Here is a 13,506-nt window from a genome sequence, read left to right as displayed (position 1 = left end):
GTTATGTAAGATGACAGCTTTATGAATATTATGCATGCTGATTAGAATGAGTTTGGAAAAAATCAAATTACTTTTTACATCATGTCTATTTATGGTATGTGTTTGGGCATGTGTGCCATAGCATGTGTGTGGCTGTCACAGGATGACCTGGGGATGCCAGTTCTCTCCTTCCACTATGCTAGTCCTGTGGATCAAACGTGTCATCAAACTTTAGGGCTAGCCTGAAAACAAAATTATTTAGCTCATATCTAGGATATGATATTTATTATATAATATATAAAGGATATATTATATCATAATAAATCAACTATTCCTACCTGTAGGTTCTGTAACCACGCACTCAGCCAACGACAGCTTGAAAAGTTCCAGGAAAGGGGTCAGGGGATGGCTCAGTGGGTAAGGGCACTTGCTGCCAAGTCTGACAACCTGAGTTCAATTCCCAGGATTCACATGGTTGGAGAAGAACTGAATCTCACAAGTTGTACTCTGTCTCCCACATGGATGCTGAAGCAGGTTCTCATGTGACATGTGTCTCATGTCACACACACACACACACAATGTACAGAAAAATCGTGTCTCTGTTAGTGTAGGTCTTATAAGTAACAAGAGGACAACACAGAAACATTACATAAAATCATACACAAACACTGCACTACTTTATATGAACACTTGAGCATCTACAGATTTTGCTATCTGTGGGCTAGCCTGCACCCCACTCAGGATGAATGACAGCATTCCTTGAGCCACTTGGGGAGGAAGCAGGTGTCCTCTGAGGTGACAAGGTTGGGGCACTGGTCCTTGTGGAGCACCAGTAGAATCAGAGAACCCTATGGATTCTCCCAGGTTGTGGGCTCTCTTAGCCTGTTTCTGCGGACAGTAGAAAGAGTGGGGTGGCGGGGGAGTGCCCCCTCTCTGCAGCCTGGGTACAGACTGAGGCCACTGTGGGGCGAAAGGTGGGGTGGGTGGAAGCCAGTTCCCTTTGCTCAGTAGCCATGACTTTGGAAGGGAGGTGAGGGGGTGTGTCAGCTTTCTCCACACAGCAGGAAGGTTTTAAACATTAGTGTTTCCCACTGTTGGTGTGATAGATAAATGCTGTGTCCTTCCACCAACTGAGCCTTTGTGCAAGCTGTCTGTACTGTGGTTCTCCTGGCCTCTGTCAGATGTTTCCAGGATTTAGCTTTCTCTTGAATGTGGATGGAGGCTCCCTCACTTCAGCAGCTGAGGTACAGGTGTGACTTTAGAAAGCCGTATTTCCACAACCCTCTCTGGCGCCCCGAATCCAAATCAGACCACTTCCATAATTTTTAATACGGCTGTCCTTTTGTGTTCCAGAACCACCCCTAGATGCCAAATTGGTAGATCCTCCAATATCTTTTATGAAAGACTGTCTCCCCACACATGCACAAACCTGTGCCACCCTCTACTATTTTCTTGGTTAAAGAGGGTGCTGGGAGGTTAAGAGTCCTTCCCGAGGAACTGGGTTTGTTTCCCAATATTCACATGGTGGCACAAAACCATCCGGAACTTCAGGACTAGGGGATCTGATCTGATGCCTTCTTCTGACATCTATTGAGACTGCATGCATGTGGAGCATATACATGCATGCAGACAAAATACTCACATTAAACAAAATATTTTTAAAAATTTTATATAGTTAGTGAGTGTGTCAATCAACCACGCAGTATTGCACCTCAGTGCGGTTCTCCTGTTCTCAGTGTTTAAGTGACTGTCCTGTATTTTCCGATACAACCTGTCAATCTGGTGGGAGAGATGCTATGCGATGCTTGCATTAGAGAAGGCTGGAGGACATATTCCTCTTGCAAGAGTAGGATGGGGCCCCAGCTTGGATTCCCGAGGCAGGGCTGCACTCAAGGCAGGGAGTCTCAAATCCTTCCCTGCTTAGGCAGCCCAAGTCCCCTGACCTATGGATTCCATCCACTCTCATTTTCCAGTGGAAAAATAAATGAGCGTTAATTGGGGGGGGGGCAGGGAATGGATGATGTATACATGTGCTCTCACCCTGGAAGATGCTGATTCATATGGGAACCACAATGTATACACGCCGGAGAGTCTGGTTATTGGAAAATTACAGCCCTGGAATTCTGTTGATGTAAATAAGCTTCGATATCCTCTGTAGGGTTAACCAAGCAACCCACAACACAATGAGCTGATAATGACAACACTGATTCATAATTAAAAAGTCCCTGTGGCAGCGGGTGGAAACTGCAAACAACTGAAGGCGGTGCTGATGAGTGGCTGATGAAGAAGCCTTCTCCCAGACTTGGCGATATATATACCCAGTCTATCTGCACACTGGAGATACGACATCTCTTGTAGCCTGGCAGACAGCTGGACTTCACAAGATTGCAGGGGATACAGTAACCTTTAAAAGGCTTTCTTAGTCAATTGTCAATTAGTTGGCCTAATTGCGTGCAAAAATGAAGCCTTAATCAAATTGTATGTGTGTGCGTGCGTGGGTGCCTGGTGTGTCTGAGACAGAGGATGTTTAACATGTCTAAGATCTTGGGTCTAGACCCCAGATCATCAGCCACAAGAAAAAAATTATACACAATTTACCATTATATTCCAAAGGGAGATCTAGAAAACTTCCATTCCAGGTGTGAGATGCCTCTGGCACCGTCTCTGGCCCCTGTGCTGGGTGGGACGCAGCTTTGGCCTGTCTGTGGGCGGGAGTTGCCTTCCTACCTCAAGCAGACCAGAGCGGCATGTCAGATGAGCCAAGTACTCAGATTTTCATTTTTAAAAATGTGCAGATCGGCTACGTGAAACAGCTTAGAAGATTTAACACCGTTCATTTAACGTCTCATGGAAAGTGATTTCTAAGACTTAGCACAACAACGAACAACCCACAGGAGAGTAGACTGGAGGAAACAGCGAAGAGTTTGTATGGTCGTTCATTCAGGCTTTATTTGCACAGAGTATTTCTGGAATCATGCAGAAGAAACGGATCAAGGCAGTAATCTCCATGGAGTGTGGAGACTGATGGGGAAGAGGGGAGGCGGGTACTTAGGGTTTTTAATCAGACATCCTTTTGCCTTTGAATTCTGTTACCTACAGAGCAACTATTAAAAACAACGATGATTAACTGAGGGGGAAAGACCCACCCTACCTGTGGTGGTACCGTTTCATAGGCTGGGGTCCCAGACTAGATAAAAATCAGTAGGCTGAGCACAGCATTCACCTCTCTCTGCTTCCCGCCTGCAGACACAATGTGACCAGCTGCCTCTGTCACACCCCTGTGGCCCTGCCTCTCCCGTCCCCTTCTCTGTATCCTCAAACTGTGAACCAGAATGACTCCTGTCTCAGTTTCTTCTTTTCCTCTCTTTTTTTTCAGGAGATGAAGGCTGTTTGATTACTTATAATGGCAAGGTCTCTTTCTTTTTCAAAACCACAACCATATCTAAAGTATTCGACCCTAGAATCTAAAGGGAAATGCCCATCTCCATGAGACCAGACTCAAGCTTCGGGATGCTGGGCTGAGGTAAAGACTGTAGTCCCAATACTCAGTTGTTGGGTACACTGATATGCTGTTGAGAAAGTCACCTCCTACTGTGGAGAATACAAAACCCCGGTGGAGGGCCCTTAGCAAGCGTAGGGTGTACGAATGGCTTGAGTATCAGGGAGCGACAAGGCAGGACCCCCCGACAGCAGAGTTCAAGTAGATGAAGGTTTCTTATTTCGTTCTACTTCAGTGATGCTCGTAGAGACCAAACCGTTATTAATCTCAATTTACCAACAGGAATTTAAAAGAGCATGAGACCGACATGAATCCTAATGAAAAACTGTGATATTTCATTAATTATGCAAAAAAGAATTCTGTTCTTATACATAGATCAATGGAAGACAGTGCATCGCCTTCACGTCTTAGATGCTCACTGTGCCGAATAAGGATTCCTAGAACACAACAGCTGGGGAGATGCACAGTGGATCTAAGGGTGCTGGGTTTTGAGCTGCCCTGGATGGTCAGTACAAAGAGAAGCAAGAACAGGCAGGGAATGCTGTGAAGTCTAGCAAGCCATCTTAGTGAATCTTCAAACTAGAGAAGGCTTTACTAGATGTCTCCGTTTGCATGTGGAAAGTGCCTCCCCCACGGGGTCATTTTGAACCCTTGGCTCTCAGCTGGTGACACTATTTTGAGAAATTATGACTCCTTTAGAAGGTGGAGCCTCACGGGAGAAGGGCCTTGGGGTTTGACAGCTCAGCCCCACTCTGTGTCTCTTCTCTCCTTGTTCTGACATGTGAAGTGAGCGGTCCTGGCTGTACGCTCTTCCCGCCATGGCTGCCTCAACCTGCCCTCCATGGTGGGCTGGATGCCTTTGGATCATGAGCCCAAATAAGCCCTCCTTCCTGTAAACTGTTTTCATCCGGTTCTTTTGTTCCATTGAGAAACAGAACCAAGACAAAGACAGATTACATAGGTACACACTTCTGGAGGAGGCAACCCAAGCTGGCATCTCCCTGTCAGGAGCTCTGCGAAGGCAGCAGTAGCACAGGTCATTATCCCAAGATATCCCATTAGCTTCTAAACGGAAGAGCACAAGGGTTAAGTACTGTACCTGCCGCTTTGTCTCTGATGGTATACCCTACATGCTAAGCAATTAGTATCCAGCTCGCTCACCCCCATTTCTTGTTCCCTTAGGTCTGACCCTCCCTTTTCCCATTAGCCTCTTAGCTTTCTCTGTAGGGCCTTGGGGCAGACTGGAGAGGCAGAACTCTATCCTTCAAAGCCAGGTTTGTATGAGGAGATGCATGAGCAGCAGCCCTTGAGTCACTGGAGTGAGGAGACTAGATGCTGAGCTTCAGTTTAAATGAGTGACATTCTCCACGCCTGGAATTAGCCAGTAATTGCATGTGGGCAGACTTAGCCAGAACGGCCTAAATGACCAATTAGAAAGCAAAAAAGGAAGTTCTTTTCCCCCCCAAAGTTCAAGGGTCTCTGTTGATGAGTCCTACCTCTCAGGCGATGCTCCAGTGGGTCTGCACCTAGCTCTTTGCCATGTGCAAGCATACCCTACATTTGCCTAACGATAATGAATTGAGTACTTATTTTGCAGGAAAATATAGGGCACATCCATTACATGCAATCAAGCAAAAAGGCTGCGAAATGGGCACTCTATTAATTCCAAACAGAACCCTTCCCAAATGTCATCTTGCAACCGGAGCGTGGGCTTATTACCAATCTGAAGGAATTAAGGGTAATTTTCATTTGTACAAAGGATTTGAGGGATGAGGCTCCTGCCACACACAGTATTAATTGAGTTAAATTCAATTTGGCAATTTTAGTGAGAATTATCCAGCCCTGACCTGCCCTGCCCTAGGGTGATATCAGAGTGTCTTGTCTGCTAGAGGACACAGGTATATGCAGGTAAGGCTGGTCTGTACAAGCATGCACACATTTTAGGACACACACAGAATGGAATGCAGTTGACCAGTCATAAACCAGTAAGTCACCCAGAGAATACATGCTAATGGATAGCAAACCTCCGCATCTCTGGGTCTTAGTTTCTTTATCTGCAACAGGGAGGAATGATCTCCTTTAATAAGACATAAGCCTGATAAACTTGAGCACGGCAGAGACTCCCCCTTATTGTGGGGACTAATTCTGATCTTTATTCCTATGTTCTGGGGGACTGTACTAATCTCCACAGCACATGTAGGAACCTCTAGGACCTGAATTTGGATGGAGACAATTTCCCAAGTCACTGCTGGTTCAGTCCCCAGAGCCTACAGATGTTATTAGTTCACCGGGTTAGTGGTCACTTCCTTACTGATTTTAATGTCCACTATCTCTGGGTGGTTGCTGGGCTTGTGGGAGAGGGTAGAACAAGAGACAGGAGCAAGCAGGGCAAGGCTGTTGGGAAGCTGGTCCAGATGGCCTTCGCGAAGAGTGGCTGGGCAGCAGGAGGCAGCCCAGTGTCTCACTCCACATTCCGGTACTTGGTGAAGAGGTTGTATAGCACTCTCAGTGTGGACTTCAGGTCACAGTTGACAATGTCTGTGGAGAGACAAAACTCATCAGTGGCTTCCATGGGCCACACACCCTAAAGTTGGCACTGATGGTTCCCTGCTATCCACCACTCATCCTCATCTGCCCAGGATGGTCCTCAGATGTGACTCATGACCATAGGGACAGGTGGGAGTGCAAGAACAGGCAGGTGTGAAGTGAGAACTCAGAGCAGGCAAGCAATCCGGAAGAAGGGGCAGGCATTAGGGTTTCAGTCCCATAGAAATAAGGCAGTCGCTCCAGAGTGTGACTTCACCATGGACATAGCAGCTCCAGGTGAGAGGAGTGTTGGCCTTGGCTCTGTCCCATCTCATCTATCCCCAAGGCTCTGCTCCCCCCAACCTCTGCCTTCACCACAGTGCTAGCTGTGTTTGTGAAGAAGGGGACATGAGCTGAGTGTGGTGGTGCACACCTTTAATCCTAGTACTTGGGAGGCAGAGGCAGGAGGATCTTTGAGTTTGAGTTGAAGAAGAAGAGGAGAAGGATAAGAAGGAAGAAGGAAGAACAACATTCAGGCTATTCTGAGAATGAGATGGAGGTCCCTGCAACAAGGCAGGCTGTTAGGGGTACGCAGGCAGACCTGTACAGGGCAGAGGGAGGCTAGGAACTAACTTCCCTCTTCCTTGCACACATGCAACCATCTACTTCCCATTCATCCCCCTTTCTGGCTGCCCCTCTACTCTCTGTAGGCTCTTCTACCTTCCCATCTGGCTTTCCTCAGTGAGCCATTCTTTGAAGAACTAGAATAAACAAAGGGGGGGGGAGGACTTCTGCTATCTAGGAATACACACGTGGGCTATAAAGTAAGGAGCAGCAAACCGTTCCGAACACAGTAACTATGAAAGGCGGGCATCAGGTGGGGCTAGTGAGGGAGCAGGGACAGCAGGTGCCCTTAGAGAGGGAAGGCGGATTCGGGGAGGATTGTGCTTTGGAAGGAAGGGCACGGGGCATGTGATAAAGTTGCATTCCTCCTGTCCTGACCTAGGTGGGGGCTACACCTCTGTTCCTGTGTCATTTTAAAAATGAAAACAGTATTTAAAAGCATGAGCGTGAAGGTCACATGAAGCCTGAAACCTAAGACAATAGCTGATATGGGCTCCAAGATGGGAGAGATAGTACAAAGCCACTGGGGAGAAGGTGGAACTGTGGCCATGTGCTAGATCACAGGTCCAAAGTTCCACCAAGACAGGCAGCATGGGAAGTCAGAGCCCCTGGTGGGTGGAGTTGGGGTTCCCTTGGCTTAGAGGCTACGGTGGCTGTGACCGCAGCCACATGAACTGAAGCCGAGTTTCCAAGCACTCAATGGCTATGAGCTGAGCCCTGAGTTGCAGATTGCCTTAGAGTCCTCTCATCATGTCTGATTCTGCAATCCTGCTTGCAGACCAACCCTGCTCTACTCCAGCTGTGTCCAGATGCACACTTAAATCCTTTATTGATAGGGAATGGGCAACTAGGAATGGGCATCTGGAGAGGCATGGAGCCCATTGCTTCCCTTTTCGGTCCCATTTCAGTCTTCATTTGAGGCCCTGGCTGGTGTCAGGGCTCCACCACAGTCCCCTGCTTGTGTGTTCCAAGTCCCATCCGAATCACCTCCTTCCTGGTGCATTTCTATGGAATCTGGGCTGACTGCCGTTCTCTCACTCATGCAGGGCTATGAAGAGCTGGGCAAAGTGCTCACAGCACAGTGAAAGGGCAGAACTTGGAGGCTGTGCGTCGCACATTGGGGTAAGCTCGGGATAGGATTCTGGGAGTCTATCTTTTCTCTTCCTCTTCTTTAACCTATGTTTGTATATGTACCTGCATTTTTGTATGTGTACCACATGTGTGCAGATGCCCAGAGAGGCCAGAAGAGGGCATCAAATCCCCTGGAGATGAGTTATGCAGGCTTGTGCTGCTGCTGTGGGTGCTGGGAACCAAACCCAGGACCTCTGGAAGAGCAGCAATTGTTCTAAACCACTCAGCTCAGTCTATGCCTGCTAAAGCCAGGTGAGTTCTGAAATTGACAGGGAGAGCCGGTGTTCAGCATGGGAGGTTAATTGCACTGGCTATTTTATTTCAGCTTAATGTCCACTAAGGTTTGATGTCCATCTCCACTGCACCATGAGATTTTTGAACCTGTTTTCTTACTGGTAAAACTGGGCAACAAATTTATGAAGAATGCCTAGAACACATTAAGGACACGTTTAATAAAACCTTGCTGTTCTCTCGCCTTGGCTCATGAACAGAGCTGGTAACATACAGCTGTATCACGCACACACTGCACCATGGCAAGGGGCTCCATTCACAGAGAAGAAGCCCTGCTTCCTTAGGTGTTCTGAGTCGATTCTCCATCCCTGTCACCACTACCAGACATATGTAGGGATAAAGGGGTGACTGCCTAGCCTTTGTGCTCACCAAGGAAGCCAACTACTGGTCATCCAGGCTGACCCAGGCAGATGAGATTAGCACATTACCTCAGCAGGAGGAAAGCTGTGGGTGCCTGGGAATGTAAGACTCTTAATGCTATGGAAATAGAGTTCATCCAAGCCTCAGGAGAAAGAACTGTGAGATAAGGGACTCATAGTTAGTGTGCCTGTGCCGACTGGTCCAGGATCACTCTCTGGGAACATACAGTCAAGGCAGGGGCTGTGGAGAACCAGGTCAGAGCCAAAACAACTCCAGGAGAAAACATCCGTGGGCCCAGGGAAAGGCTTCCTGAGCTCCTCTTCCTTCTCCTAAGAACATGGGACTCCACATATTCCAGAACCGTCCATGATGGGCATATTATGGGTACGTTGTTGTTGTGGTGGTGGTGGTGGTGATGATGATGATGATGATGATGACGACGACGACTACAATATTCATCTGTTTGTGTGTAGGACTGGAAATCAGAAAACTACAGGGAGTTGGTTCTCTCCTTCAACCACATGGGTTCCAGGGAAACTCGGTTGTCAGGCCTGGCAGCAAGAACCTTGTCTGCTGAGTCATCTCGCCAATCCCAGTCCTTTCAAATTTCTTTCTTTCTTTCTTTCTTTCTTTCTTTCTTTCTTTCTTTCTTTCTTTCTTTCTTTCTTTCTTTCTTTCTTTCTTTCTTTCTTTCTTTCTCTCTCTCTCTCTCTCTCTCTCTCTCTCTCTCTCTCTCTCTCTCTTTCTCTCTCTCTCTCTTTTTCTTTCTTTCTTTCTTTCCTTATGTTTTTCTTTCAAGACAGGGTTTCTTGGTGCAGCCCTGGCTGTCCTGGAAGTAGCTCTGTAGATCAGGCTAGCCTCTAACTCACAGAGATCCACCAGCCTCTGCCTCCTGAATCCTGGGATTAAAGGGGACACCACTACCCAGCTTTATATATAGCTGGGTAATAGCTCTGGTGGTGTAGTTCTGGCTGTCCTGGAATTCACTCTGTAGACCAGGCTGGCTTCGAACTCAGAAATCTGCCTGCCTCTGCCTCCCAAGTGCTGGGATTAAAGGCGTGCGCCACCACCGCCCCGCTATTTTATATATATTTTTTAAATAAAAAATATCCAATAGTTTCAGGCTTCTGTGAGGTATTTCTGTGAATATTTTACATAATGGTCAAATCAATGCAATTAAGTATGCTTATCAATGGTTATTTCCTTGTGTTGAGAGCATCAAGCTTTTGATTTCTGTGAGATCACCTCCTTTGGAGTCTGCACATGACAAAGGTATTTGCCGTTTGCATCTGACTTATCTCACTTAAGATCACATCCTCCAAGCCCACACATGTTGTCACAAACAATTCAGCCTTTCGATGGCTGAATAGCATTCCAGAGTTCCTTTCTGCTTATCCACTGACAGACACTTAAGGTGGCTCTGTCTCCTGGCTGCGGTGGCTGCTGTAGTGAACAGGTACATGCAGGTGTGCCTCTGACACACTCAATTCATCTCCTTTGGCTGATCCCAGTAGTGAGATTGCTACATTGCACAGAGGCTCCATTTATACTTTTCTGAAGACCCCTTCCACTGTTTTCCATGGTGGTGGTACTAATAGACAATGCCACCAACAATGTGTAAGGACTCTACCCTCTACCATGGTTCATCTTGTGCATTTGAAGATGCACACCCCTCAATAATGAACCAACAGCCTGATATCAATATTCTCCACTCTCATTTCTCCTTGATTTTCCTTCCTTCCCCTCCCTTCCTCTCCTTCTTTCCTTTCTTCTCTCACCTATCAGGGATATTAAACCCAGGTCCTATACAAGTGATCTACCACTGAGCTATAATCCCAGCCTTCATTTTATATGTTAATTTGAGGCATGCAGGCAGGCAGATAGGCTGGCAGGCAGGCTCTCACTAAATTGCCCAGGTTGGGCTTAAACTCTCTATGTAGCCCAGGCTGGCCTGGAATCACTCTCTAAATCCCAGACAGGCCTTGAGTCTGCAGTCCTCTTACCTCAGCCTCTCAAGTTCTGAGGAGTACAGCCCTGCGCCCTTAGGCTGGTTCCTCACCCAGTGTTTCAGCCACTCGCTTGGCTGTGAATGTGAGGCTCACCCTCAGCTCAAGCACATTAGAGCACCAAGAAGCTCTGAAGCCTGCAGCAGACGACTAAGATGTAACATGGGGGATTGCAGAGCTCTGAGGACTCCTGACCTCAGCATCTTGCCATGAGAAATGCCTCCATCAAGGTGTTTTGATCTGGAGACATCTTTAAGAACCTGTAACGCCTGCAGTGTAGACTAGGAAACCCCATCCCAGTGGAGACTAGAAAACCTCCCCTAGGAAGAAGCATGGAAGCCAGAGGGAACGCTGGGATCTGCTGCTCACAAAGTCCAGCCTCACAGAACACCACTTCAGCCACCCGCATCCCCACCCCCTTAACGCCTGGAAATTTTCTGCATGGGCACGATGCCCAGGGCAACAACAAATAAGATACATGTGTTTTTCCACTGACATCGCTTGAGAAGTTTCAGATGAAGTGAGTCAATAATCACATTTGAAACCTCATCCATATACCGAAACCGTCCTATAGACTGACACTGGGAGAGTTCTCTCCCTGTCCAGAAGGAAACAAAGGCCCAAACACCCACAGATCAGGACAAGCCTTTCCAGCCTGTAGGCTGGAAGTTTCCATGGAGCAGCTTAAGGAGCCAACCACAGAAAGTGAAGCTGGGGCTGGAGAGATGTCGCAGCCATTAAAGGCTAGGCTCATGCCCCTGAGGATAAGAAAGTGAAGCCAGTGTACCCCAAGGCAGGTACTGGGGCTGCTGCAGCCTTAGGGCATCAGGATGGAGAATCAGGTCAAGCCAGGGAGAGTGCTCCTGGGGAACACTGTCACTCTAGAGGTCCTCCCTTAGAGGAAACTATGGACATGGGACAAGGTGGGAATAAAAGGGAATAAATCATTGAGCTTTATCAATCATAGCTGATAGTATCTGGGCCTGTAGGAGTCACAAACTAAGGTCCCTGTCCCTGGCTGGGCCTGTGGCCCAGTCCTTCATCCTGATGTCTATCGTAGCTCTGCCAGACCTTCTGTTATGTTCTGACTGTCCTTAGGTGGATCCTACTGTTCCTTATGTACCCAGCCACATAGCCTTCATTGTACCCGTCTCAACGACTCTCATGACTCTCATGCTGTTTGGGCAGCTAATGATGTTTTTCTTCCTCTGGTTGGTGGCAGGAGCCTTAAGGGCAGGGGTGATCTTGTCTTCACTGTGTATGACAATGTAAAGGCTCCCAGGCTGGCTAGATGTAGGTGCAGGGTCTGGAAGGCAGATCTTGGGTTGGAGGCAACAAGCAACATGGTGTAGGAGCCACAACCTTTGCTTGCCCCCATGCCTTTTAGTGACGAGGAAGATGCAAGCACAGGATTCTGTGGATGGCTGTCGCAGAGTTCCAACTTGACAGACATGATCCGCAGCCCCGTGTCTACTTGCCAGGACTGATTACATGGAAAACTGCAGCATGCGGCACCAAGAGTGTGTACTAAGATAATGACTAACGGTGACATGCCTTGCACCCTCAGATGCACACATGCAGCCAGGCATAAACACTCCAGGCACGCCTGAGCAGTCCCTTCTGTTTTGCTTTCCCCTGACCTCACACAGTCACCTCACACAGTCAGCCTTCTGCATCCCCGGGCTCCACATGCAGGGATTCAGACAACAGTGTGTAAAACATATTTTTTAAAAGTTTTCAGGGCGAGAGAGATAGCTTAGTGGTTACGAGTGTTTGTTGCCCAACCACGAGGGCCCGAGTTCATGTTCACATCCACAGCAATCTGGGTGTGGCCTTGCATGCTGTGGGAGGATTGCTGGGGCTTGCTGGTTGCCAGCCTCGCTGGGGGAAAACAAACCAAAACAAACCCACAGGTCTCAGGCTCAAGGAGAGACCCTGCCTCCAAGGGTGGAAAGTGACAGAGGAGACACGCATTGTTTGCTCTGGCTTCTGTGTGCATATAGGTGCACATGCACGCACACATGCGCGCACACACACACATGCACATACACACGTGAGTGCGCACACACACTCAGAGACAGTGAGACTGAGAGAGAGACAGAGACAGATGGAGGAAGAGAGGGAGAGGGAGAGAGACAGAGAGCCTCCATCTGTACTGAACGATCAGATTTCCCCTCTACTCATTATTTCCTTAATAAAGCCACATAACAACTATTTGCATAATACTCTGATGGCAATAGATATAATGAACAGTGCGCAAGTGGGTGAACGAATATGGGAGAGTGTGCCTGGATTCTAAGTACATACCAAATCATCTTACATAGGGGACTTGAGTGTCCTTGGAGGGTCTTAGAACAAACTGAATATATATATATATATATAATTTGTTTTTTGAGAGATTACTATATTTGTCACCCAGACCCCATAAATGAATGTCCCCTCTACTGTCACAAACCCAGGGAAGGGCAACATACCTTCTGGCCGCGGTTTAGGCTTTTCCAGCCCTCCATCTTGCATGAGCTCAAAGGCAAAGGAGACATTCAGGACCTGGCAAGACAGATACACCAGATATGTCACTGCAAACCTTCTAGGGACTCTAGGATCTGTCCCTGGAGAGCTTAGGAGCCTTACACCATAGCTACGGGCCTAAGGCTGAGGCTGAGCCTATCTCTGGCTTGAGAAATGCGCTAGTTGTGCTGAGAGTGGCCATGATGATCTTAGCCACTACCGTAGGGGCTCTTTCTATGCCACCCCATCCCTGCATCAGTTGTCAGGACTCCAAACTCAGGGATAACAGTGCATTCATTTGCCTAGGTAAGATGGCAAGGTGTGTTCAAGGGGACCCCCACCTTGGGCCAAATGCCTTTTTCTACTCAAGTAGGCTATCAATGGCTCCTGAGGGGCTGCAGAATCAGGCTAGCTCAAAACAAACAAAATCACCCAGTTATTAAAAGGGCTGGAGCCGGGTGTGGTGGCGCACGCCTTTAATCCCAGCACTTAGGAGGCAGAGGCAGGCGGATTTCTGAGTTCGAGGCCAGCCTGGTCTACAGAGTGAGTTCCAGGACAGCCAGGGCTACACAGAGAAACCCT

At 47.9% G+C, this 13,506-nt stretch overlaps 1 protein-coding gene across 1 annotated transcript in view; it reads right to left on the bottom strand.

Moving 5' to 3' along the window:
• Positions 1–2,902: 2,902 nt before the first annotated feature.
• The window catches only part of Parva (parvin alpha), a 157,898-nt gene continuing 147,294 nt past the window's right edge, over positions 2,903–13,506 (bottom strand). The window contains exons 12-13 of the mRNA XM_029534946.1: positions 12,891–12,963; positions 2,903–6,016 (exon numbers count right to left, since the gene is read on the bottom strand). Of these exons, the coding sequence (XP_029390806.1) occupies positions 5,940–6,016; positions 12,891–12,963 (150 nt within the window). The 3' untranslated portion in view covers positions 2,903–5,939. The remainder of the gene's footprint in view (positions 6,017–12,890; positions 12,964–13,506) is intronic.

This window comes from Mus pahari, chromosome 1 (genome assembly GCF_900095145.1).
Source record: "Mus pahari chromosome 1, PAHARI_EIJ_v1.1, whole genome shotgun sequence".
NCBI classification, from domain to species: domain Eukaryota; kingdom Metazoa; phylum Chordata; class Mammalia; order Rodentia; family Muridae; genus Mus; species Mus pahari.
Note: the sequence above shows the minus strand (reverse complement) of the source record. Positions and strands in the feature narration are given on the sequence as shown.